This window comes from Procambarus clarkii, chromosome 46 (assembly GCF_040958095.1).
Source record: "Procambarus clarkii isolate CNS0578487 chromosome 46, FALCON_Pclarkii_2.0, whole genome shotgun sequence".
NCBI classification, from domain to species: Eukaryota; Metazoa; Arthropoda; class Malacostraca; order Decapoda; family Cambaridae; genus Procambarus; species Procambarus clarkii.
The window spans coordinates 16,782,220-16,810,100 of record NC_091195.1 but is presented as its reverse complement, the minus strand read 5'-3'; the positions used below and the strand labels follow the sequence as shown (position 1 = coordinate 16,810,100).

The 27,881-nt window shown below is 44.0% G+C and overlaps 1 protein-coding gene across 9 annotated transcripts in view; it reads left to right on the top strand.

The window, feature by feature from the left end:
• LOC123749959 (TBC1 domain family member 10A-like) overlaps positions 1-22,000 on the top strand; it is a 47,293-nt gene extending 25,293 nt beyond the window's left edge. For 8 of the 9 annotated variants that reach the window (XM_069301722.1, XM_069301725.1, XM_069301723.1 and 5 more), the window contains 4 exons: positions 2,818-2,892; positions 5,209-5,323; positions 8,276-8,427; positions 12,787-22,000. In XM_069301722.1, coding sequence (XP_069157823.1) covers positions 2,818-2,892; positions 5,209-5,323; positions 8,276-8,427; positions 12,787-12,891 — 447 coding nt within the window. In that variant the 3' untranslated portion in view covers positions 12,892-22,000. The remainder of the gene's footprint in view (positions 1-2,817; positions 2,893-5,208; positions 5,324-8,275; positions 8,428-12,786) is intronic. The other variant, XM_069301727.1, reaches the window with a different exon arrangement.
• The last annotated feature ends 5,881 nt before the right edge of the window (positions 22,001-27,881 follow it).

Sequence of the window (27,881 nt, the reverse complement as noted above, 5' to 3'; positions counted from 1 at the left end):
CTGGTCGAGGACCGGGCCGCGGGGACACTAAAGCCCCGAAATCATCTCAAGATAACCTCCCAGGTCTTTTTCTATTATTGGTTCTGTCTAAGTTGCCATCTCTTTATAATATAGTTAAATCCAGGTCTCCTGTCTCCCATACCTATTTTCATTACTTTGCACTTATTTGGATTGAAGTTCAGCAGCCATTTATTTATCTGCCTACTCATGAGATTTGGTGGACTTCTTGTCGGTTGATCTGGTTTTTCTGGTTCCCTGTTCCAGGGCTCGTGTTTCGTAGGTCGTCTGCAGTGTCATAAAATTTGGCCAGCTTGTGGTTTACCACCCTCATGCCCACGATGATGATCGTCCTTCGGATGTGAAGATGACCATGACTTCAATATATCAGGTCCGAAGGTTGGTGGCTGTGTGTGTCAGATGGTGGAGGATGAGACTAATATGGGTCCGGAAGGTTCGCCCACGCACGGGACATTTGTGGGTGAGTGCTACTGGCAGAGGTGGAGGTTGCTCTAGCTTTGCATGTGGTTTTTCTGCCACACAGACCCCTGTGGTGACTTTGGTTTTCCAAGTTGGACAGTCCTGAGCAAACGACTCCCAAGTATTGGTGCTGGTGTCCAGGTCCTTGAGGGTCACATTGAGACAGTCCTTGAATTGTTTCTTCTGCCTCCCAACAGAGCATGTGCCCTGGCATAATTCTCCATACAGCAGCTGTTTAAGCAGTCGGCTGTCAGGCATTCTGACAACGTGACCTGCCCCTCTGGCCTGAGTTTTCTGTAGGAGTGTATAAACACTAGGAATACCAGCCCCTTCCAGGACCTCCGTGTCTGGGATTTTGTTCTGCCACCTGATGTGGAGTCTGCGGAGACAACTCAAGTGAAAGTGATTTAGCTGTTTAGTGTGTCTGCTGTATACAGTTCAGGTCTCTTCTGGTGTAGAGAAGGGCGAGTACCCTTGTGCCCATAATGTGGGTGAGTCTGGCACTTTTTTGGCAGTCTTTGCTAATGTGTCTTGGGCTGATATTCGAATGCTGGAGTTTTGGCAGTCAGATAGGGTCTTGGCAGCAGGTTTCTTGTGTCTGTTGCTAGTCCTCAGTGGCCTTATGTGGCCTGGAGTTGGGTGTCTCGGCCGATAGTCTCCTCTTCATCTTTATACCTGTAGTGCTTCCTTCTCCCTGGTGAGTGCCCTTCTTTCTCCTTGGGTAATTAGTTTCAATGAGCCACAAGGGGCTCCCAGGAACACCAATGTTGAATGTAATGAAACACCAATTTCTGGGTGAGCCCCGGTGATTCCCTGACACACTCCCTCTCCCAGGGCGTCGGAGGGGTTTCTAACATCATAAGAAATGGCGGGAGCAGCCGGCTGACCCGGTCTGCCTCGCTCCTCCCCACAAACGAGGGAGGGAGGTGGGGCGAACTAGCTCGCGCTAGTTTTACAAATTTTTTATCATTTATTTACATTGTTTGGGGGGAGTTCTTTTGGCTGCTTTGAGTCTGCTTTGTTTCTAACCAACTAACCGAGCAGAGGTCTGTTTTGTTTCATTGTCTTTCTGGGTGCCTTTCCTTGATGGTGGCAGACATGAATAAATTTACAGTGGTAACTCGACTTACAACTACCCCTATTTACGAATTTTTCGAGTTACGACGTAAATTTCGTCGGAAAATGCAACTCGACTTGCGACCTTCGCCTCGACTAGCAACTTTGTTGATATGCGTATGGGTTGACCACGTGGTTTCCTGGTGGCACAGCTGACTCCGCCTCGGTTTACCAGAGCCGCTCGCTTAGTGAAGATCGTGCTTGTAAAAATTTCATAATTTTTGAGTTTTTTTTTGTTTTTTGAATATAAAAGTACAGTAATTATTATATGTTATGCCATGGGTCATTTCATTACATTCAACACTGGTCTTTCCTGATGATTTTTTTTCTAGACTCTTGCATGGAATGCTTTACCAATAAACAATATGAACCCAATACAATCTCCTGATTATGATAATTCAACACCAGAATGATAGCCTGGTTAATCTAAAATAAAATGAACTATTAAATCACAAGATGGCTGATTTTTGCATATGTGGAAAACTGTTAAAGAGCTGGTCTGCTACTTGCCTCCCAAATGGGATGGCACAACAGTCCTAGAAACTCCATGAGAAGAGTGCCATGAACCATATAGATAGGTCTCGCCACTGTACTGTTGCAAGAGAGAGAGAGAGAGAGAGTCTTGGGAGAGCCACAGGATGAGGCAACAGAAGAGAAGGGCTGGAATAATGGTGAAGCTGGCCACATGAGCCTAGAGAAACATGTGTTCACTCAAAGGTCCCAACCCAGGCAGGGTGGAGAAAGTCCCCTTAACTGCAGGGAACAGAGCAAAGAACAATATGAACAAATCCACGAGGGCCGTGACGAGGATTCGAACCTGCGTCCGGGAGCATCCCAGACGCTGCCTTAATCGACTGAGCTACGACAGGGTTAAATGGGTTGAAACCGAAGTTCTACTGAACTTACTGGATCCCGTAGCCTCTCCGAGGCACAAACCCTTGTGCGGCCCTTGTGGATTTGTTCAGTTGATGCGTCACGTTAGTGTGATCTGTGTGTGTAAAGAACAAGATCTTGGGGTAAACACGGGGTGGGTAAGAGAGCGTCAGAGAGGGAAATTCTTAATTTGTGTGATGACAAAGCCTCCTGGAGGCAGTTGTTTACGTAGGAGAAGTTGCTCTTCTTCATGATAACACTTTCACATGTTGCTAGAAGTAGTAGTGTAAAGTTTTCTTTGTTTCACTTAGACATTATGATGTCATAATCTTTTCATGTTTTTGTTTGCAGGAAGCAATTCAAGTTGATGGAGACATCTTGTACAAACTCTTGAAGAAAGTATCACCTTCAGCTTATAAACATCTAGTAAGTTACATTTTCACATCTGTAAATTTCATACTTACTGGTACAGTAATAAATAAATATTACTTAATATCACTAACATTGAGCTGTGTGTGTGTAATTACCCAAGTGTAAATACCTAAGTGTAGTTACAAGATGACAGCTACACCGGTGGTGTCCCGTCTTATCACCACTCTCATATAATATTTTGAAACTTCTGATAGTTTTGGCCTCTAACACCTTCTCGGTTAACTTGTTCCAACCGTCTACCACTCTGTTTGCAAAAGAAAATTTTCTAATATTTTTCGGCACCTTTGTTTCCTCAGCTTGAATGTATGTTCTCTTGTTCGTAAAGTTGCTGGTGTCATGAATTCCTCTATGTCAATTTGGTTGATTGCTGTTAGTATTTTGTAAGTGGTGATCATATCACCTACTTTTCTTCTATCTTCTAGTTTTGGCATATTTAATGCCTTTAGAATCTCTTCTTAACTCTTATTTTTCAGTTCTGGAAGCCATTTTGTAGCATGCTGTTGCACCTTTTTCAGTTTATTTATGTGCTGCTTGAGATTTTGGCACCATACAACTGCTGCATATTCCAATTTTGGTCTCACAAAAGTCATGAACAGTTTCTTTAGTATTTCACCATCCATATAATTAAAAACAAGTCTGAAGTTGGAAAGTGACGCATGTGCTCCTCTCAAAATATTCTTTGTGTTCCTCTGGCGACAGCTTACTATCCAAACCACCCCATGTCTCGTTCTTTATGAGAGTTCTGTAATTCATTTCCACATAATTTGTAAGTTGTGTGTGGTCTATTTTCTCCTATTCCACAAACCATAATACAGTATGTCATGTATTCACATTGAATTCCATTTGCCACTTGATGCTCCAAACCCTTATTTTGTCTAGATCGATTTGAACGGCATTACAATCGTTTGCATCTCCTATCTTCCCCAGTATCGTAGCACCATTTGCAAACATGTTCATGTAATTCTGTACTTCTTCTGGTAGATCATTTCTGTAAACGATGAACATAACTAGTGCAAGAACTGAAATCTGTGATACTCTGCTAGTAATACTCCTCCAGTCAGATATGTTGTCTCTGATTACCGCCCTCATCTGTGTGTCAGGTACAATATTTTTCTTCGATGTCAAAAGTCTCCCTGTCACCCCTGCAGAGTGTTCCAGTTTCCAGAACAGCCTCTTGTGGGACTGTCAAAAGCCTTTTTTAGGTTCAGATAAACACAGTCAACCCAACCACCTCTTTCCTGTAGTATCTCTGTGGCTCTTACCATAAAAACTATCGTGTACTCACCTAGTTTTACTCGCCTAGTTGTGCTTGCGGGGGTTGAGCTTTGGGTGTTTGGTCTTGCCTCTCAACTGTCAAACAACTGGTGTACAGATTCTGGAGCCTACTGGGCTCTTATCAAATCTACATTTAAAACTGTGTATAGAGTCTGCCTGCACCACATCACTGTCTAATGCATTCCATTTGTTAACATTTTTGTCTGGCGGGGACTGATATTGCGTCCAAAATTCAAATATTTGTTGAAATTCCATTTTTTTCCCGATCATTATGGGACTAATTTTGAAATGCGTGCCTTTAGATTGCAAATAATTTGATGCCAAAAGGAACGACGTAGCACGAAAATTGAGGTGAGAAAACTAAAGAGAGTATGCACATTTTAGGGCGATTGTGCATTCATGCGTAACGCTCTGCCAATTTTTGGGTTTGCTGTGGATGGCACGGCGGTCTTTGTGACCTTATATGCATATATCCTTTTAGAGAATTCTGTTACGAACAACTTGTTACCAAAATGAGTGACAGGGCACGAAAATTGAGGTTAGGAAACCTAAAAGATTATACTGTACACATTTTAGTGGGGTTGCGTGCTCACAGGAAACACTCGGCCCACCTTGGAGTGGGCTGGGGCGCGCATACCGGGCAGCGCAAGGTGTTAACTACTGTGACACTGAAAAAATCTTTCTATTGTCTCTGGTTCATTTGGGTACCAAGTTTCCACCTTTGTGCCCTTGTTCATGTTCCGCAAATGTTAAATAGTTTGTTTTTGTCCACTCTGTTAATTCCCCTGTGAATTTTGTAGGTGACGATCATGTCTCCACTTCCTGTTGTCTTCCAGGGACGTGAGGTTTAGCTCCCGTAGCCTTTCCTCATAACTCATACCTTGGTTGTGTGTGTGTGCCTGTGTGTGTGTGGGGTGGGAAAGGAGAATGAATAATACATATACTGTATACTTAGGCAGTGTCTGTATACAAGTACGCAACCAGGCTTAAGGAGAAATCAAGTTGTCATAAACTAATGTTGATTGTATTTTGCAGAAGAAGCATAAAATTGAGCCAGTGTTATACATGACCGAGTGGTTCATGTGCCTCTTCTCCCGAACACTTCCGTGGTCGTCAGTGTTGAGAGTATGGGACATGTTCTTCTGTGAAGGTTGGTCAACATTAAGTCGTCTTCTAGTGTTCACAAATATTCACTCATCTACCCATAACAATTATTAATTAAAACCCATTTATTTTATGTGTTGTGGGCAAACTACTCATTTTGAGCAACATTTGACAGTTGCAACTTAGTGAATTGTTGCTGTCTTAGTTGTTGGCTCATTTTGTTCATAATAGCATGTGTAAAAACTTGATTTTTGTGGTAAATTGGTTGGTATTGGCACCATGGAAACTGCTATGTGTGGTGTCAGTGACTGCTGTGCCTGGTATGTGTACCATGGGGTAGTGTCAGAGCCTGCTGTGTCTGGTATGTGTACCATGGGTGGTGTTAGTGACTGCTGTGTCTAGTATGTGTACCATGGGTGATGTCAGAGCCTGCTATATTTGGTATGTGTATCATGTAAGTATTACTATGTAAGTAGTACCATGGTATAGTGAATGTTAAATAGGTACCCTTCATGTTACATTGACTGTGGTATTACTTGGTGTCCTGTGATGTGGTGTTCGTGTGTTATTTGGTGATCTGTTCCAGTGTCATGTGGTCTATTCCAGTGTCACATGGTGGTTTGTTCCACCATGTTTGTATATGTGGGGCGCCCTTTGCCATCTGCGAAGCCGTCGGGGTCAATACCTTTGGCTGGACTGGTCGGGGTGGGTGTACCTGTAACTCTTTACCCCCCGGTCAGGCTGTTGCTTTGGGTTATGGCTCGGTTGGAGACTTTCCAGGGGAGCGTAATCCTGTTGGGCCTTGATGGCCGGCCCAGCCTTGGTTTCAGGCGCTGCTTGCTCAGTGTGCAAACCCGGGGTCTTTTTAACAGCTCCGCCTCTTTCAACAGATCGGGCCGGTCCAGTACGTGGCTGGTTCAATATTCTCCTCCAATCTTCGTGTCTGTTCTTTCTGACGCGGGTTTATCGCCACTTGTATGGTGACTGGGTGGCTTTGTTGATGGCGTCCTACCTGCGTGCTTCGTCTCGGTGGCAGTGTGCAGTTTCCTGGCAGTCCTTTCGACACTTTTTGTCTCTTCGTAGGTTATCTTTGGTTTCGGTTCAGGTTGTGCTGTCCTTGCTCTCTTGGCCGTTTCAGCACCGTCATCTTATGCCGAATACTGTCGCCTCATTTCGTGCGGCGCTCCAGCTCGAGTTTGGTGTGGATGTTACTTCCGCCCTGTTTCGCAAGCTGTCTCGTTCACTGTTTCACCTCTGGCCTGCTCCTGTGCCACCTGAGCAGTCCTGATCCTTAGACCGGATGCTCTCTTTCAGTCTTCTCCTCGGTTTGTGGTGGCCCCTTAAGTTCCGGATTGTTTTTCCAAGGCTCCTTATTCCTGTTGGTATTGGCCTCTGGGGAGGTTGGGTTGGGGAGCTTCATGCTCTTTGACGCAGGGGGTTTCTGCTCTTTCGGTCCTGGTGGTAGGTTTGTTCGTTCTCCCTCTTTTTGTGGTGAAGAATGAGACTGCTGCTTTCTGTAGGGGTCCTTGGGTTGTTGATGCTTAGTTGGTCAGGCCGGGGGTGCACCATGTGTTGTGTCCAGTTGTGGCTCTTCGCCGTTACTTGTGCATCATGGCCTTGGTGGCCGAGGATGCTCTTTGGGTTGACTCGGTTTTCCTTCATCCCTGTTCCAGGGCTCAGGTCTCCCAGGTCATCTGCAGGTTTTTTTGGGCCAGCCAGCCTGCAGTCTATCCGCCTGCGGTCTATCCGCCTGCGGTCTATCTGCCTGTGGTCTATCCGCCTGCGTTCTATCCGAATGACATGCTCATAACATTCGTAGATTTGCTGCTTTGGCTGCCATTTTCTGTAACATGTCTTGGGCTGACATTCGGGCGCGGGGATTTTGGAGGTTGAACAGGGTCCTGGCCGCCTGATACCTCGTTCATGTTCCTGGCCCTAGACTGGGCCTGTGTTGCTCTGGGTCGCAGGTTGCAGCCAGTTGCCTCGACTTCGAGTTGAGGTGTGAACAACTCCCGGGTAAGTCCCTCTTTTACTTGTCTTTGGTTAGGTAGCTCCTGGGAGCCAGAGGGGCTCTCAACAGAAAACCAGCATTGAATATAATTAGATGCCATTTTCTGGACGAATCCTGGAGGCTACCCGGCAACCCGGTCAGCAGTTTCATGTGTTTGACATTCAGCCTTAGAACTGAGGTTGGATAGCCGGCACGGGGGTCTGGAGCCTTCCCCTTTCCCCCCTCCTGGGGAGGGGGAAGCTACGCGGAAAGGTGGCGCGGCGTCACGGTGGGTGTGACGTCAAGCTTGTTTACTTGTTCTCAGATTGGGGAGTTCTGCCTAGCAGTTCGGCTTTTGGTAGCAATGTTTCACCAGTTGGGGTCTGTTTTGGGACGCCTAGCTTTCTGGGTGCCTAACCCGGGCGATGGCAGACATAGAATGCTTCCATCCACTGTGGGGGTTTCTATAAGCCATTGCTCCTCGTGCCTCTCTGAGAGGGCCAGGTTCTGGCTCATGGTTCCTGGTAGGCATTAGAACTCTATTTGAGGGACTGTTGCCATGGTCTAATACATGCATATCAGCCCGGTAAACTCCGGGGAGCCTCCAGGACTATCTTGAGGTTATCTTGAGATGATTTCGGGGCTTTTAGTGTCCCCGCGGCCCGGTCTTCGACCAGGCCTCCACCCCCAGGAAGCAGCCCGTGACAGCTGACTAACACCCAGGTACCTATTTTACTGCTAGGTAACAGGGGCATAGGGTGAAAGAAACTCTGCCCAGTGTTTCTCGCCGGTGCCTGGGATCGAACCCGGGACCACAGGATCACAAGTCCAGCGTGCTATCCGCTCGGCCGACCGACTAACCCAGAGAATGGCATTTCATTACAGTCAACGATGGTTTTTGTGCTGCATGTTTCTCAATACAGTATTTTGCTGAGAATGAGTTATGTTGGCTAATTGTTACTTAGATAAACTAATTTTTAATGAACTCGTGTCCTCTGTTGCTCTTAGGTGTGAAAGTACTGTTTCGCGTTGGGTTGGTCATACTGAAGTACGGGCTGCGGCCACAGGTGATCAAGCGGTGCCCGGGTATGTACGAAACTCTGCAAGCTCTTCGCAACATTGACCATGGAGTCATGGCTGAAGGGTTTTTATTGTTTCAGGTGAGCTTATTTTTCTTTTGTGGTATTACTTGTTGTGTTATATGTGGTGCTATGTGTAGAAAGAGTTGTATGTGGTGTTGTGTAGAAAAGGTCATGTTTGTTGTGGTATGGGTAGGAAAGGTCTTGTATGTTGTGCTATGGATAAGAAAGTTATGTTTTATGTTGTGCTATGGGTTGGAATGGCATTGTATGGTGTGCTATGGGTAGGAAAGGTATTTATTGTATGTTGTGCTGTGGTAGGAAAGGTGTTACATTGTTTTATGTAATTACTGTACATAAGGGGGCCCTGATGGCTGAGTGGACAGCGCTCAGGATTCATAGTCCTAAGGTTCTGGGTTTGATCCCCGGTGGAGGCGGAAACAAATGGGCAGAGTTTTTTCACCCTGATGCCCCTGTTTACCTAGCAGTAAATAGTTATCTGGGAGTTAAATAGCTACTACAAACTGCTTCCTGGGGATGTGTAATAAAAAATACTCCTTGTCGAGGACCGAGCCGCGGGGACGCTAAGTCCCAAAATCATCTCAAGATAAGTGTATTTACAGGAGAGCTATGCTCATGGTGTCTTGCCTTCCCATAAAGCTCTGAAACTACCAACGGTCTTGGCCTCCACAACCTTCTCACTTGACGTCTTCCAACCATCTACCACTCTGTAAAAGTGAACTGTCTAAGAGTTTTTTCAGTAGCTCTGTTTCCTTAGTTTGAACCCGTGTTCTCTTGTTCTTGAAGTTTCACTTCTCTTGTTCTTGAAGGACAGCATCCAGATGAACACCTCTATTAATAACAACTCCAGTTCCAAGAATAGCAGCATTACACAGAGGACACGTGACCATATTTCTTTAGAAGACGGAAATATGGCTGTGTGTCAGTATTCATAGTGATGTCGTGCCTGGTTCCATAGCCTTGGTCATGTCCAGTTTCAGCAGGCGCACCTCCTTAATCTTTGTGGTTTGCTCTTTGATCCTTTGGTATACCAGCCTTCTACCCTCTGGACCATTGGTATACCAGCCTTCTACCCTCTGGACCATTGGTATACCAGCCTTCTACCCTCTGGACCATTGGTATACCAGCCTTCTACCCTCTGGACCATTGGTATACCAGCCTTCTACCCTCTGGACCATTGGTATACCAGCCTTCTACCCTCTGGACCATTGTTATACCAGCCTTCTACCCTCTGGACCATTGGTATACCAGCCTTCTACCCTCTGGACCATTGGTATACCAGCCTTCTACCCTCTGGACCATTGGTATACCAGCCTTCTACCCTCTGGACCATTGGTATACCAGCCTTCTACCCTCTGGACCATTGGTATACCAGCCTTCTACCCTCTGGACCATTGGTATACCAGCCTTCTACCCTCTGGACCATTGGTATACCAGCCTTCTACCCTCTGGACCATTGGTATACCAGCCTTCTACCCTCTGGACCATTGTTATACCAGCCTTCTACCCTCTGGACCATTGGTATACCAGCCTTCTACCCTCTGGACCATTGGTATACCAGCCTTCTACCCTTTGGACCATTGTTATACCAGCCTTCTACCCTCTGGACCATTGGAATACCAGCCTTCTACCCTCTGGACCATTGGTATACCAGCCTTCTACCTTCTGGACCATTGGTATACCAGCCTTCTACCCTCTGGACCATTGTTATACCAGCCTTCTACCCTCTGGACCATTGGTATACCAGCCTTCTACCCTCTGGACCATTGGTATACCAGCCTTCTACCCTCTGGACCATTGGTATACCAGCCTTCTACCCTCTGGACCATTGTTATACCAGCTTTCTACCCTCTGGACCATTGGTATACCAGCCTTCTACCCTCTGGACCATTGGTATACCAGCCTTCTACCCTCTGGACCATTGTTATACCAGCCTTCTACCCTCTGGACCATTGTTATACCAGCCTTCTACCCTCTGGACCATTGGTATACCAGCCTTCTACCCTCTGGACCATTGGTATACCAGCCTTCTACCCTCTGGACCATTGGTATACCAGCCTTCTACCATCTGGACCATTGGTATACCAGCCTTCTACCCTCTGGACCATTGGTATACCAGCCTTCTACCCTCTGGACCATTGGTATACCAGCCTTCTACCCTCTGGACCATTGGTATACCAGCCTTCTACCCTCTGGACCATTGGTATACCAGCCTTCTACCCTCTGGACCATTGTTATACCAGCCTTCTACCCTCTGGACCATTGTTATACCAGCCTTCTACCCTCTGGACCATTGGTATACCAGCCTTCTACCCTCTGGACCATTGGTATACCAGCCTTCTACCCTCTGGACCATTGGTATACCAGCCTTCTACCCTCTGGACCATTGGTATACCACCCTTCTACCCTCTGGACCATTGGTATACCAGCCTTCTACCCTCTGGACCATTGGAATACCAGCCTTCTACCCTCTGGACCATTGGTATACCAGCCTTCTACCCTCTGGACCATTGGTATACCAGCCTTCTACCCTCTGGACCATTGGTATACCAGCCTTCTACCCTCTGGACCATTGGTATACCAGCCTTCTACCCTCTGGACCATTGGTATACCAGCCTTCTACCCTCTGGACCATTGGTATACCAGCCTTCTACCCTCTGGACCATTGTTATACCAGCCTCCTACCCTCTGGACCATTGGTATACCAGCCTCCTACCCTCTGGACCATTGGTATACCAGCCTTCTACCCTCTGGACCATTGGTATACCAGCCTTCTACCCTCTGGACCATTGGTATACCAGCCTTCTACCCTCTGGACCATTGGTATACCAGCCTCCTACCCTCTGGACCATTGGTATACCAGCCTCCTACCCTCTGGACCATTGGTATACCAGCCTTCTACCAGATTGCCAGTTATGCCCCTTATGTGTAGCGGAAGCGTGTTGAAGTCTGGTCAACCAGACTCGGACATGAAAGATCTAGCAAACTGGTTCTCCTCGCGTGTCAGTCTAGAGCGTCATCACCACGTGTCTCTTGTTGTACCAGGTAGCGTTGCTAATTTCCTCAGGTTGTCACAGGTTACCTACAGGAATTATACACCGCAACAAATGCAATAACATCCTTATAACAGATGTGGTATGAATGACAGAGATTGTTATTCAATTATTTTGAGAGGTTTAACCTTTTTTGGATGTTCTTCCGCCTCATAACCAGGTTAAAATTAACTAATGTTATCAGGCTTTCTAATAGAGAAAATTAGTTCAAACCGGGAAACAAGGTGCTCCCCATAATTGGTGAGGTCACTGTAGCAGATTGACTACGGGATGACTCGGGGGTTTGTAAGTATTGACAGCACTGCCCGTTGTGTAAGTTAAAGTTATCTGTATCACAGTGGTGCTCTCCCTCCTTCCCTCCTCCCTCCTCCCCTCCTCCCTCCTTCCCGAGGGAGTCGGTCGGCCGAGCGGACAGCACGCTGGACTTGTGATCCTGTGGTCCTGGGTTCGATCCCGGGCGCCGGCGAGAAACAATGGGCAGAGTTTCTTTCACCCTATGCCCCTGTTACCTAGCAGTAAATAGTTATCTGGGTGCTAGTCAGCTGTCCCGGACTGCTTCCTGGGGGTGGAGGCCTGGTCAAGGACCGGGCCGCGGGGACACTAAAGCCCCGAAATCATCTCAAGGTAACCTCAAGATATTCCCTGATCAAGTGACGCCACTAGTTAGTTAAATTTTCTGCCTTTTAGTAACAATTGGAGGAAGACCATAGTTTTATGGTTGATTTTTTTTAGATCCAGTCATAGAGAATAATTTTTTAGCAATTTTAATCCCTGGACTGGTGTTTTAAATGATGGATTAGTATTTAATGGTGTATATTCTGGTGACGGGGCAATAATATCCCGTTTTTCTCGGGGAAAATTCCACAATTCTAATTTTCTTTGCATGAGTAAATATAATACATTTGTGTTAATTTGTTAGAACAAATTGAGCGGCAATATTATCTGCATATTGTATTGAAAGTTAGTACAGTAAATGGTGTTGCTATTTACGACAAGTACACAGAAATTGCTCATTTAAAAAAGGTGCTTCAATTTAAAATCAAATTTTAGTATAGAGAAATTGCTGATTTAAATAAGGGGCTTTGCCTTATATGTGACTCATTCTGAGCGAATATCAGCATGGGTCTTCGTGGTTCATCATTACCCCCTCACTCTTGTGAGTCTCATGATAGATGAATATGATGTCTGCCACAATCACAAACTTCACCGTGCTTCCTGAGTCTTTGTGGTTCATCATTACCCCGTCACTCTTGTGAGTCTCATGATAGATGAATATGATGTCTGCCACAATCACAAACTTCACCGTGCTTCCTGACACAAATTATATCTGGCTGGGTGTGAAGAGTCACAAAGTGTGTTGTTTCAGATGCAGCGACTCGACCTAACTGAGGACGACCTTCAGCGAGAGCACCAGCGACAGGTACAAAAGCGAAGACAAGCAGCCAAAGATGCAGCAGCAAATGGCAGATAAAATGTTACTTTGGATGAATAATGTTAATTATGATACAAGCTTTTATACTTGAATCCAGTTGGTGGACCGAGCTCATAGTTGTCCCTAGTGTATGGTAACTCACAAGGTGGACCGAGTTCACAGTTGTCCCTAGTGTATGGTAACTCACAAGGTGGACCAGAGTTCACAGTTCCCAGTGTATGGTAACTCACAAGTTGGACCGAGCTCACAGTTGTCCCTAGTGTATGGTAACTCACAAGGTGGACCAGAGCTCATAGTTGTTCCCTAGTGTATGGTAACTCACAAGGTGGACCAGAGCCCATGTTATCCCCTAGTTCATGGCAACTGACAACCATTGTGGTATGGTATTAGTATGGTGGTGTTAGTTGTTTTCAATATTTTTCTCCATAAATGTTTTGTATAATTGATTAAGAATCCACTATTTACGTGTCATGAACTCTTACTTCTAGCATCAGTAAAACAAGTTCAGCACAACCCTTGCATATATATTTTTTATGATTGGAAGGACCAAAGTTTTCTTGTTTTAATAAAGAATATAGAAGTCTTATTGAAAGCGTTTTTAGCAAATGTTATCTGAGCATGCAGTAATCTCAGTTTTGACCTCGGTGTCATGTCTGTTACATTATAATACTACTGTAATGTGTGTGTGTAATCAGTGCTGGTATCAGCATGTGTAGAAATATAGGTTGATTAAGACATAGCATGGTCTTAATCACGGGAGCCGGTCGGCCGAGCGGACAGCACGCTGGACTTGTGATCCTGTGGTCCCGGGTTCGATCCCGGGCGCCGGCGAGAAACAATGGGCAGAGTTTCTTTCACCCTATGCCCCTGTTACCTAGCAGTAAAATAGGTACCTGGGTGTTAGTCAGCTGTCACGGGCTGCTTCCTGGGGGTGGAGACCTGGTCGAGGACCGGGCCGCGGGGACACTAAAAAGCCCCGAAACCATCTCAAGATAACCTCAAGATAACCACCATAAGAGCTTGGCATGTTGTTGATCACCTGCTGCATTAATTGGTCCACGATTCCATAATTGGACAGATGGTTGTAATGAACACTGCAGTGGCAACTCATCCACAACCATAGAGCCATGGTGTGGCAACTCATCCACAACCATAGAGCCATGGTGTGGCAACTCATCCACAACCATAGAGCCATAGTGTGGCAACATATCCACAGACATGAGAGCAACAGTGCTACAACATATCCACAGACATGAGAGCAACAGTGTTGCAACATATCCACAGACATGAGAGCAACAGTGTTGCAACATATCCACAGACATGAGAGCAACAGTGTTGCAACATATCCACAGACATGAGAGCAACAGTGTTGCAACATATCCACAGACATGAGAGCAACAGTGCTGCAACATATCCACAGACATGAGAGCAACAGTGCTGCAACATATCCACAGGCATGAGAGCAACAGTGCTGCAACATATCCACAGACATGAGAGCAACAGTGCCGCAATATATCCACAGACATGAGAGCAACAGTGCCGCAACATATCCACAGACATGAGAGCAACAGTGCTACAACATCATAATAAACAGTAGAACTGTTGCTGCAACATAGCCAGGGCCCCCCCCCCCCACAAACGCACATGTACGCAGGAAGTGTATCGGACTGGAGAAATGTCACAAGTGGAGTACCACAGGGTTCAGTTCTTGCACTGGTGATGTTCATTGTCTACATAAACGATCTACCAGATGGAATACAGAATTATATGAACACGTTTGCTGATGATGCTAAGTTAATAGGGAAGATAAGTAACTTTGATGATTGTCACAGCCTTCAAAAAGACCTGGACAGAATAAGTATTTGGGGGTACCACTTGGCAAATGGAATTTAATGTAAATAAATACCATGTTATGGAATGTGGAATTGGAGAACATAAACCCCACACAACCTATAAATTATGTAAGAAATTATTTAAAGAAGTCTGATAAAGAAAGAGATCTCGGGATAGTTCTAGATAGAAAACTATCACCTGAGGATCACATTAAGAACATTGTGCGATTGGCCTATGCTACACTTTTCGTTTTTACAACCAAGTACCCATTTTACTGTTGAGTTAAACAGAGGCTACAGTTAAAGATTTGCACCCAGTAAATCCTCCCCGGCCAGGATATGAACCCATGACAGAGCGTTCACGGAACGCCAGGTGAGCGTTCCCTTGTTGCCATAACTTGGCACCAAAGTGTTCCCTTGGTGCCACATGACCCTTGTTGCCACAACATGCAGAAAAGTGCCATTATATTTTAGTCACCAGAACTATTAGTAACTATATGTAGTTAATACAGTATTTTGTGATGTAAAATATAAGTATATTAACTTATTTATATTACAGCATTCAATAATTGATTATTTAAGTCCATATATTAATAAATTCTTTATTAATTTGTAAAGTAAAAGATTTACTTGGTGGACCAAATGTGCAAGATAAGGTTTTTGTATTATTGAATGGAAGAATGTCGAGTGTGTGTAATATTGGCAGGTTACTGCTAATATTAACCTTTGTGTTTACACATATGAACTATGATCACATTGTATTCATAAGTGAGAACAGTATTTAGTTTGTTGTTAATAGTGATAGTGACAAGCTAAACATTGACACACCAGTATCAGAGGGGCCGAGCGAACAGCACTCTGGACGCATGATCCTGTGGTCCCGGGTTTGATCCCGGGCGCCAGTGAGAAACGATGGGCAGAGTTTCTCTCACCCTATGCCTCTGTTACCTAGCAGTAAATAGGTACCTGGGTGTTAGTCAGCTGTCACAGGCTGCTTCCTGCGGGTGGAGGCCTGGTCGAGGACCGGGTCCCGGGGACACTTAACCCCAAAATTAACTCTAGATAACCTCAAGATAACCAGTGAGGCCAGCTGCACAAGCTACACACACACACACACACACCAGTGTGGCCAGCTGCACAAGCTACACACACACACAACAGTAGCCAGCTGCACAAGCTACACACACACACACACCAGTGTGGCCAGCTGCACAAGCTACACACACACACAACAGTAGCCAGCTGTACAAGCTACACACACACACACACCAGTGTGGCCAGCTGCACAAGCTACACACACACACAACAGTAGCCAGCTGCACAAGCTACACACACACACAACAGTAGCCAGCTGCACAAGCTACACACACACACAACAGTAGCCAGCTGCACAAGCTACACACACACACACACACACCAGTGTGGCCAGCTGTACAAGCTACACACACACACCAGTGTGGCCAGCTGCACAAGCTACACACACACACAACAGTAGCCAGCTGCACAAGCTACACACACACACAACAGTAGCCAGCTGCACAAGCTACACACACACACACACACCAGTGTGGCCAGCTGTACAAGCTACACACACACACACACCAGTGTGGCCAGCTGCACAAGCTACACACACACACAACAGTAGCCAGCTGCACAAGCTACACACACACACAACAGTAGCCAGCTGCACAAGCTACACACACACACACACACACCAGTAGCCAGCTGCACAAGCTACACACACACACACGCACCAATGTGGCCAGCTGCTTCTACTCCAATTCCATATGACCATAAGTAACCTTATAGCAATATTTTGTTAATGTAAATAAAAGTTAGGGTTTTAACTATATTAGATGTGATGGGAAGTTATACTTTTCAACTCAGAAGAATACTGTTTAGTCATGATAGAGTATTGGCATCAGTAGATACTGTATATGTTAATTAACAGCACACTTCCTGTTACACAAGTAAAAGGAATTAGTGCATTACTGGTATATTGTACCAGAGAGAGCGTTGTTTTCTATGATCACAAGTGATTGTTTACTTGGCCTCTTATGTCTATTGAGATATCAAGTGCTGCTTAAAGACTTGCTCTTGCTCTTATATTCTATTAAGATAGATTCCATTTAGATGGATTATGAGCGAGGGAGAGACGCGAGGAAGTGATGATTGTGTGCCGGCTAGCACCACCGGGCGTGTGATGACGGCCAATCAGGGAGGTGGTGCTACGTCTACCTATCCCTGTATGTGCAGTGTGTGTGCCTTCCTAATCCACACCACATCAAATACAATCATAATCATTAATAACATTTAATTAACAATTGTAGGATACTGTACTAGCTTACAGTGTCATGCGCAGTGTGGAGCAACGTCTTAGTCCTGTTGACAGTTGTAGTATACCAGTATGTAGTGTGGAGCAACTTGACAGTCCTGTTGACAGTTGGAGTATACCAGTATGTAGTGTAGTGCAACTTGACAGTCCTTAAGATACATGGCATGCATGAAAAAGGTGCTCATTTTTATTTGTAGTGAAATTTTAGTGTTGTAAATGTATTACCTTTCTCACTGTATCCCACCACTGAGAGAGGAATGCCTACTCGAGGCATGATGTCATGGAAACCCAGTTTGTTATACCAATCATACTTTGCTGAAGGACATCATTCTTTGTCATACTTAGAATTATATTAATATTAAGGTAAACTAGTGGCCTTAGATAGCATTTGGGTCAAAAATGGTCACATTCAGTAATTGTTACTGGAAATAATCGACACTACAAAAGTCTGTTTCTCGGTTATATTCTCTTCTCTGCATCATACCCAGGCCCAGATATACTGTGGCAGCTGGTTGCTATGGCCTAAATTGTGACTAGATACTATGGCGTATGTAGTAAAACATTTACGTCTAAAGTTGTCAAAAGAAGCAATGAACTAGTCTTGGGTACGTATCCTCTGCTCTACCCACAGGATCTATCAGTGCCTCTCACATATAAAATATGGATATATTTAGATAGCTTATATATTTTGTGGCATATATGTAAATTTATATAGATATTTAAGACTTCTACATATTTTCAAGCTAATGCACATGTTTTCCTCTAAATTTTGATTATAAGGTAGTGTTAATACTTTTGCTTTTATTATTATCCAATATTGTTTCAGTTTTGTGATTGTCTTGTCATGCTAACAGATACTAGTATACACAGTAGGTTATATACAAAGATAATAGTGTACACAGTAGATTATATACACAGATAATAGTACTGTATACAGAGTAGATTATATATCCAGATAATAGTACACACAGTAGATTATATAAACAGATAAGACCAGGTCCAAAATTTGTACATTAGAATAACAACATACTGGAGTGAAGGTACAAAATGAAATGCAGAATAGAACCATTTGAGGGGTAGAGGTGCTGTAGGCACACTCAGAAAGCATTGTCTTAACATCAGGGGTCCACAGCTGTTCAACACCCTCCCAGCAAGCATTACAAATATGGCCGGAACGAAGGTGGATGAATTAAAGAGGCACTTAGACAAGTTCTTGCAAGAAATGCCAGACCAACGATGCTGTGGCGGATATGTGGGCCTGCGGGCTGCTCCAAGCAACAGCCTGCTGGGCCAAGTTATCACAAGTCGAGCCTGGCCTCAGGCTGGGCTTGGGAGTAGAAGAATTCATGAAACCCTCTCTTGGTATGCTCTAGGTCTAGGTTATAGTATACACAGCAGATTATACATACAGATAATAGTATACATAGTAGATTATATACTGATAATAGTATACACAGTCAATTATATACAGTAGATTGTTATCACTGTAGATTATATAGAGATAATAGTATACACAGATTATATACATAGTAGACTATATACAGATAATAGTATGCACAAATAGTATACACAGTTGATAATATACACACCACTTGGTAGGTAAAGTATTCAAAATGTATATTTTTGTGTTTTATAAAGTTGTCTTGAAGGTTCACGTTCTCTCAATCAATGAAGACTCCCAGTTACTTGTTAAATGTGATGCTTCTCTTCCTAAGAAACCTCTGCTTAATAGATATTTAAATTTTGGTGTAAAAAGGCCCTATGGTATTTGTCTACAAATAAAAAGGAAAACTTATACGAGAAGAAAATGAGGAAAATGTATGACTATTTATAATGTAGTAGAGTCCTGTATCAAAAGTATGATATATTTTTACAGTGTGCATTCAAGTTTGAAGGCTAGTTCTTGTGCCAGAAATTCCCTAATTTGCATTTTGTTAAAGAAGAGTTATGTTACAGTATTACATGGATAACTTAGTTAATTTTCTGTAGATTTAATCAAAATACAACACTGGTTGTTCCTAAACTTTAACAGATAAGACAGTGAAATTTTTCAGGCTCCCAAAGCCATATTGTTATTAATAGCCTCTAGTGAGCTTTTTAGACACTGCTGCTTATAGTGCCGTTTTCACTTTCCCTCGATTAAATCCTCGGTAAATCAAATACCTTTGACATCCCTTGTCTTTTAATGGTATTTAGGACCTTTTGACAGTTTTGTGACCATGATGGTTCTGAATGGTCTTCCATGCATGATGGCTTCTTTTGAAAATGACTTGCTTATATACTTTAGACATTTGCAGTACTTCTGAAGAGTAATCAATATCAGTTAGGGAGAACCCACAGTGTGGTGCTGCCACAGTGTGGTGGGTGAGGAAGTTCTGGTGCCACAGTGTGGTGGTGCCACAGTGTGGTGGTGGTGCCACAGTGTGGTGGTGGTGCCACAGTGGTGGTGAGAATGGACCTGACCCCACAGTGGTAGTGAGAATGGACCTGACCCCACAGTGGTGGTGAGAATGGACCTGACCCCACAGTGGTGGTGAGAATGGACCTGACCCCACAGTGGTGGTGAGAATGGACCTGACCCCACAGTGCTAGTGAGAATGGACCTGACCCCACAGTGGTGGTGAGAATGGACCTGACCCCACAGTGGTGGTGAAGGTGGACCTGACCCCACAGTGGTGGTGAGAATGGACCTGACCCCACAGTGGTGGTGAATGTGGACCTGACCCCACAGTGGTGGTGAGAATGGACCTGACCCCACAGTGGTGGTGAAGGTGGACCTGACCCCACAGTGGTGGTGAAGGTGGACCTGACCCCACAGTGGTGGTGAGAATGGACCTGACCCCACAGTGGTGGTGAAGGTGGACCTGACCCCACAGTGGTGGTGAGAATGGACCTGACCCCACAGTGGTGAAGGTGGACCTGACCCCACAGTGGTGGTGAGAATGGACCTGACCCCACAGTGGTGGTGAAGGTGGACCTGACCCCACAGTGGTGGTGAAGGTGGACCTGACCCCACAGTGGTGGTGAGAATGGACCTGACCCCACAGTGGTGGTGAAGGTGGACCTGACCCCACAGTGGTGGTGAGAATGGACCTGACCCCACAGTGGTGGTGAAGGTGGACCTGACCCCACAGTAGTGGTGAGAATGGACCTGACCCCACAGTGGTAGTGAGAATGGACCTGACCCCACAGTGGTGGTGAGAATGGACCTGACCCCACAGTGGTAGTGAGAATGGACCTGACCCCACAGTGGTGGTGAGAATGGACCTGACCCCAGAGTGGTGGTGAGAATAGACCTGACCCCACAGTGCTAGTGAGAATGGACCTGACCCCACAGTGGTGGTGAGAATGGACCTGACCCCACAGTGCTAGTGAGAATGGACCTGACCCCACAGTGCTAGTGAGAATTGGACCTGACCCCACAGTGGTAGTGAGAATGGACCTGACCCCACAGTGCTAGTGAGAATGGACCTGACCCCACAGTGGTGGTGAGAATGGACCTGACCCCAGAGTGGTGGTGAGAATGGACCTGACCCCACAGTGCTAGTGAGAATGGACCTGACCCCACAGTGCTAGTGAGAATGGACCTGACCCCAGAGTGGTGGTGAGAATGGACCTGACCCCACAGTGCTAGTGAGAATGGACCTGACCCCACAGTGCTAGTGAGAATGGACCTGACCCCACAGTGCTAGTGAGAATGGACCTGACCCCACAGTGCTAGTGAGAATGGACCTGACCCCACAGTGCTAGTGAAATCAAGCCCACAACATTTTTACCAGTGTATATCTGATTTTTATTCAAACTAAAGATTTCTTGTGTAATATATTTTGAATGAATTTATTTTCCACTGAATTCTACATGTTATAAAACAAAGAAGATCTTGGGGTGATGTATGTACTAAGAGAGCACATTTCTTGACTATACAGTATCTGGCATATGAAGGCAATGCTATACAGTATATGTATAGACAGTACCTACTATTAATGGTTAAGAAACTATGAGATGCCCACATTTATTTGGGCACCTTATTTGGTAGTACAGTATTTCAAAGCTAATAATTTATATGGAATAATAACGTGTATTGATCTGAAAATAATGCGAAAGTACGAATACTTTGCCTTGTAATGGTCTGCCTCTAATTATGTTACCTTAAATATAATTCTCACATATTATCATAGCATGGCACAATCATTTCCTAGTGCTTTACATGTGTCTTGTGGAGAACAGTGTCTTCATAGGCATAATTCTTTGGTTTTAATTTTCAGAATGCTCGTATTTTGTTATTTTCAGACTTGCTCGTATATTGTGTTTAGTGATGCAGCTATTGAATTTTTAAGGGTCTGTCTAAATGTGATGTTAAATGCAAAATTTCACTTGCAGCTTTTTTTTTTAAGAAATTAATTTGATTAAGAATAGGGAGTTCTATATACCTGTATCTCCAATATAACTGATCATAGTATATTTTGTCATGCACCAATCTCATTTTTTTCTGAAGTTAGTATTAAGTGATATTTCTGTTATGAAAAATATTTTGTTTTTGTTTCCTAAATACTGTAATATAATATATTAATAGACACAGAAATCACAATAGAGTGATACATCAAATGAACAAATCCACAAGGGCCGTGTTGAAGGTTCGAACTTACGTCCAGGATGAGCCCAGACGCGCCTCAGTCGATTGTGGCTCTCATGGCACAATCGACTAAGGCGCGTCTGGGATCATCCTGGATTTAAGTTCAAACCCTCATCATGGCTTGTTACCTAGCAGTAAAATAGGTACCTGGGTGTTAGTCAGCTGTCACGGGCTGCTTCCTGGGGGTGGAGGCCTGGTCGAGGACCGGGCCGCGGGGACACTAAAACAAAGAAAAAAGCCCCAAAATCATCTCAAGATAATCTCAAGAAGGTGGCCCTTGTGGATTTGATCACTATAATACATTGTTAATGTGTTAAATTGATAACACCAAGACTATTACTGACATTCCTTTGTGTTTTGTGTCTGACCTAAAGAGTGTGTTGCAGTATTGGTTACATAACCTCTCTCTCACGAGCCTAGCTCCACTTACTCCCACACACCTCATATTTATATATAGAGAGTGTTGCAGTATTGGTTACATAACCTCTCTCTCACGAGCCTAGCTCCACTTACTCCCACACACCTCATATTTATATATAGAGAGTGTTGCAGTATTGGTTACATAACCTCTCTCTCACGAGCCTAGCTCCAATTACTCCCACACACCTCATATTTATATATAGAGTGTGTTGCAGTATTGGTTACATAACCTCTCTCTCACGAGCCTAGCTCCACTTACTCCCACACACCTCATATTTATATATTACATAGTACAAACTTCACTTTATTTTGTAGGCTGTATTTTATTCTGACAATTTGCCTATGGCATTACTTGTTGTATTTGAGGTAAAGGCCAAGGCACAGATTCTTGACTTTATTATTGTACATGATGGTGATGAGACAACTTATACACACAGTGTATAAGTTATCTCTTCAATGTATACACATTGTGTATATAGAAGTCATATACACACTTTTGTCACACACACTTGTAACATGCTGGAGTGTGTCACTGGTGAAGACCTCCACCACCACACACACTTGTAACATGCTGGAGTGTGTCACTGGTGAAGACCTCTACCACACACACTTGTAACATGCTGGAGTGTGTCACTGGTGAAGACCTCCACCACACACACTTGTAACATGCTGGAGTGTGTCACTGGTGAAGACCTCCACCACACACACTTGTAACATGCTGGAGTGTGTCACTGGTGAAGACCTCCACCACACACACTTGTAACATGCTGGAGTGTGTCACTGGTGAAGACCTCCACCACACACACTTGTAACATGCTGGAGTGTGTCACTGGTGAAGACCTCCACCACACACACTTGTAACATGCTGGAGTGTGTCACTGGTGAAGACCTCCACCACACACACTTGTAACATGCTGGAGTGTATCACTGGTGAAGACCTCCACCACCACACACTTGTAACATGCTGGAGTGTGTCACTGGTGAAGACCTCCACCACACACACTTGTAACATGCTGGAGTGTATCACTGGTGAAGACCACCACCACACACACTTGTAACATGCTGGAGTGTGTCACTGGTGAACACCTTCACCACCACACACACTTGTAACATGCTGGAGTGTATCACTGGTGAAGACCTCCACCACACACACTTGTAACATGCTGGAGTGTGTCACTGGTGAAGACCTCCACCACACACACACTTGTAACATGCTGGAGTGTCACTGGTGAAGACCTCCACCACACACACTTGTAACATGCTGGAGTGTATCACTGGTGAAGACCTCCACCACCACACACTTGTAACATGCTGGAGTGTGTCACTGGTGAAGACCTCCACCACACACACTTGTAACATGCTGGAGTGTATCACTGGTGAAGACCACCACCACACACACTTGTAACATGCTGGAGTGTGTCACTGGTGAACACCTTCACCACCACACACACTTGTAACATGCTGGAGTGTATCACTGGTGAAGACCTCCACCACACACACTTGTAACATGCTGGAGTGTGTCACTGGTGAAGACCTCCACCACACACAATTGTAACATGCTGGAGTGTGTCACTGGAACATACTGGAGGGACAGGTCCCAAATCTACACAATAAAATAACAACATACTGGAGTGAAAGATATGGAAGAAAATGCAGAATAGAACCAGTGAAAAGCAGAGGTGCCATAGGCACAATCAGAGAACACTGTATAAACATCAGAGGTCCGCGGTTGTTCAACGTCCTCCCAGCAAGCATAAGAAATATTGCTGGGACAACCGTGGACATCTGCAAGAGGAAACTAGATTTATTCCTCCAAGGAGTGCCGGACCAACCGGGCTGTGGTGGGTATGTGGGTCTGCGGGCCGCTCCAAGCAACAGCCTAGTGGACCAAACTCTCACAAGTCAAGCCTGGCCTCGGGCCGAGCTTGGGGAGTAGAAGAACTCTCAGAACCCCATCAAGAAGGTATCAAGCAGAAGACCTTCATCACACACACTTGTAACATGCTGGAGTGTATGTCCCTGAAGAAGACCTTTATCACACACTTCTAAAATGCTAGTGTGTTCCTTTCCCCCCCTGGAGATCTTTAGACCCTAATCTCTTTAGAAACTATTTCTGAGTGTGGGTAAATTATACCTCTTGATTATAGACCATCTTCTTGAAAACTATCAGCAGTTTCTTATAATTTTATGTATTTATTGATGTAATATATCTGGTATGTTGATGAATTTGATTTTAAATTAATATGTTTTTTAAGTCATTCATGGATGGTGAAATTTGTTTAATATATTTAGTCATTTTGAAGGTGCAGTAAATGTTTAAATTGACAGAAGCCTTTGTGTGTGCTGCATATGTTAATTTTTCCAATACCTATCAATATGATAGCATAATTTGTTTCTTTCATAATTACATGTCTTTTAACACTGCCATTAACATTGCCATTTAACATTGAGTAAAGGTTGAAGATTGATGTAGGAAGGTAAATCGCAAGGCTTCACACAACACATGGACAACTGATTCCATGTTAAAGGACAAAGATTTGTTTGGAAACTTGGAGCATTAAATGTCTGGTTGCTTGTAATGTTGGTTGGCAAGAGCAGTGAATGAACCATTTAAATTAAATTGTTAATTATTGAACTCTGTGTCTGCAAGAAGTAATGTGAGCATAATTTTCTTTAAATATGTGTGCATAATTTTAGCCACTCTTAGACAAATATAGTGGAAAGTTTTGCAGACTACAAGCACATCATTGAGATATGAGCACAAGTTGTACCTACAACTTGGTCTACCTACCTACCTGTACCTACAACGAGCCTACCGGCTCGGGAAGCCGGTCGGCCGAGCGGACAGCACGCTGGACTTGTGATCCTGTGGTCCCGGGTTCGATTCCGGGTGCCGGCGAGAAACAATGGGCAGAGTTTCTTTCACCCTATGCCCCCTGTTACCTAGCAGTAAAATAGGTACCTGGGTGTTAGTCAGCTGTCACGGGCTGCTTCCTGGGGGTGGAGGCCTGGTCGAGGACCGGGCCCGCGGGGACACTAAAGCCCCGAAATCATCTCAAGGTAACCAAGATAACCCTAATATACAGTTCTTATGTACTGCCTCATAGTCTTCACACTGACATTTAGGCAGTAAATTATAGGTTTGTCAGTTATATCACTTACGGTTTTTCCAGAGGATTGTTGTAGTAAAACCAAGTTTCACTTCACTCTAAGTCATGGTTTAAGTAGACCCATATAAATTCTGAAGGAGCAAGAATAATTTTTTTTAAACTAATCCTATACAGTATATACAGAAATATACTCTTAAAATTTGTCCCTGTTAAATAAGCTATCAAAATACAGTAGTGATATTTTGAAGTTATCATGTGGAGGCCTTAAGCAGACTGAAATGTTATTACCAAGTGTATTTTGACTACAAGCTTTCATTGCATGACTGCTTTAAAACTTATATAATGGCTGCTAAACATAATAACTTAATATATTGAAAGCTCAACTAGTTCATTCATTTACATGAATATGAAACATGTTAAAAGTAGCTGTGAGGCCCATGCTGCCAAGTTTATGGACTGGTGCTGAGCACTTGGAAATAAATATAAGCTGGACATACACATTTTTTTATTGCATTGGGGAGTATAAATAAATAAATAATGTGTGTAAATAACAACCATCGGGTTGTAAGACGTGTGACAAGTTGTAATGGTTGCTGTTCATTACCAAAATATACTGGAAATCACATAAATAAATGTTTTGCCATATAATAATTAATATAAATCCTGGAAACATGTGAATTTCATTAAATCATGTTTGACTAAACTTTAATTGTTTATTGATGTAGGTTGATAATATTATATATTTGATACTAAGAAGTATATTGGAGGAGCCTTCAGTAATATACACTGAACTATGGAGGTTTGGAGTATTCTGTACTGGCCCTGCATTATAGCACACTGGAAATGGGATACATGTTCACCCTACTTGAGTACTAGTCATACATGTGCTACATTCACACATGATTTTCTCATGGAAAGGGCACACATACCCATTATTGCCCAAATTGCCTTGTTAAATTGTTACATTCTGGTGAGTGTTATGATGACCATAAATTCACACTAATCCCTTCAACTGACTTTAGATACACTCCTTTTTTAATTGAATATTGTTTAGTGTTTCAAAACTTGTGTACTTGTGTTGATATATTGACATGTATAGTAGTGTGTCGCTTGCTGCTTGTGTACTTGTGTTGATATATTGACATGTATAGTAGTGTGTCGCTTGCTTGCTTGTGTACTTGTGTTGATATATTGACATGTATAGTAGTGTGTCGCTTGCTTGCTTGTGTACTTGTGTTGATATATTGACATGTATAGTAGTGTGTCACTTGCTTGCTTGTGTACTTGTGTTGATATATTGACATGTATAGTAGTGTGTCGCTTGCTTGCTTGTGTACTTGTGTTGATATATTGACATGTATAGTAGTGTGTCGCTTGCTTGCTTTTGACTGTGACTAATGCTGCTTAACGCCCACATTGGCTCAACTTCAACTTTTGATAATTACTCCACTTTCTTGGAGATAATTACTTTCTTGTTTGTAAAAAATCTAATGTTATAAACTGCTCATAACATTAGATATTTAAGAAGAAATGCTGTACAGGACTTGTAATATTGTTCCAGAATTCATAACTTGTTTGGTATTAGTGCTACCAGTACCAGTATGGTAATAATGCTACCAGTACTCCGGACAAGTGTGGTATTACTGCTACCAGTACTCCTGACAAGTGTGGTATTACTACTACCAGTATTCCTGACTAGTGTGGTATTACTGCTACCAGTACTCCTGACTAGTGTGGTATTACTGCTACCAGTACTCCTGACTAGTGTGGTATTACTGCTACCAGTATTCCTGACAAGTGTGGTATAACTGCTACCAGTACTCCTGACTAGTGTGGTATTACTGCTACCAGTACTCCTGACAAGTGTGGTATTACTGCTACCAATATTCCTGACAAGTGTGGTATACTGCTACCAGTACTCCTGACTAGTGTGGTATACTGCTACCAGTACTCCTGACAAGTGTGGTATTACTGCTACCAGTACTCCTGACTAGTGTGGTATTACTGCTACCAGTACTCCTGACTAGTGTGGTATTACTGCTACCAGTACTCCTGACTAGTGTGGTATTACTGCTACCAGTACTCCTGACTAGTGTGGTATAACTGCAACCAGTACTCCTGACTAGTGTGGTATTACTGCTACCAGTATTCCTGACAAGTGTGGTATTACTGCTACCAGTATTCCTGACAAGTGTGGTATAACTGCTACCAGTACTCCTGACTAGTGTGGTATAACTGCTACCAGTACTCCTGACTAGTGTGGTATTACTGCTACCAGTACTCCTGACTAGTGTGGTATTACTGCTACCAGTATTCCTGACAAGTGTGGTATTACTGCTACCAGTATTCCTGACAAGTGTGGTATTACTGCTACCAGTATTCCTGACTAGTGTGGTATTACTGCTACCAGTACTCCTGACTAGTGTGGTACTACTGCTACCATTCCTGACTAGTGTGGTATTACTGCTACCAGTATTCCTGACTAGTGTGGTATTACTGCTACCAGTATTCCTGACAAGTGTGGTATTACTGCTACCAGTATTCCTGACTAGTGTGGTATACTGCTACTACTGCTACCAGTACTCCTGACTAGTGTGGTATTACTGCTACCAGTATTCCTGACTAGTGTGGTACTACTGCTACCAGTATTCCTGACTAGTGTGGTATTACTGCTACCAGTATTCCTGACTAGTGTGGTA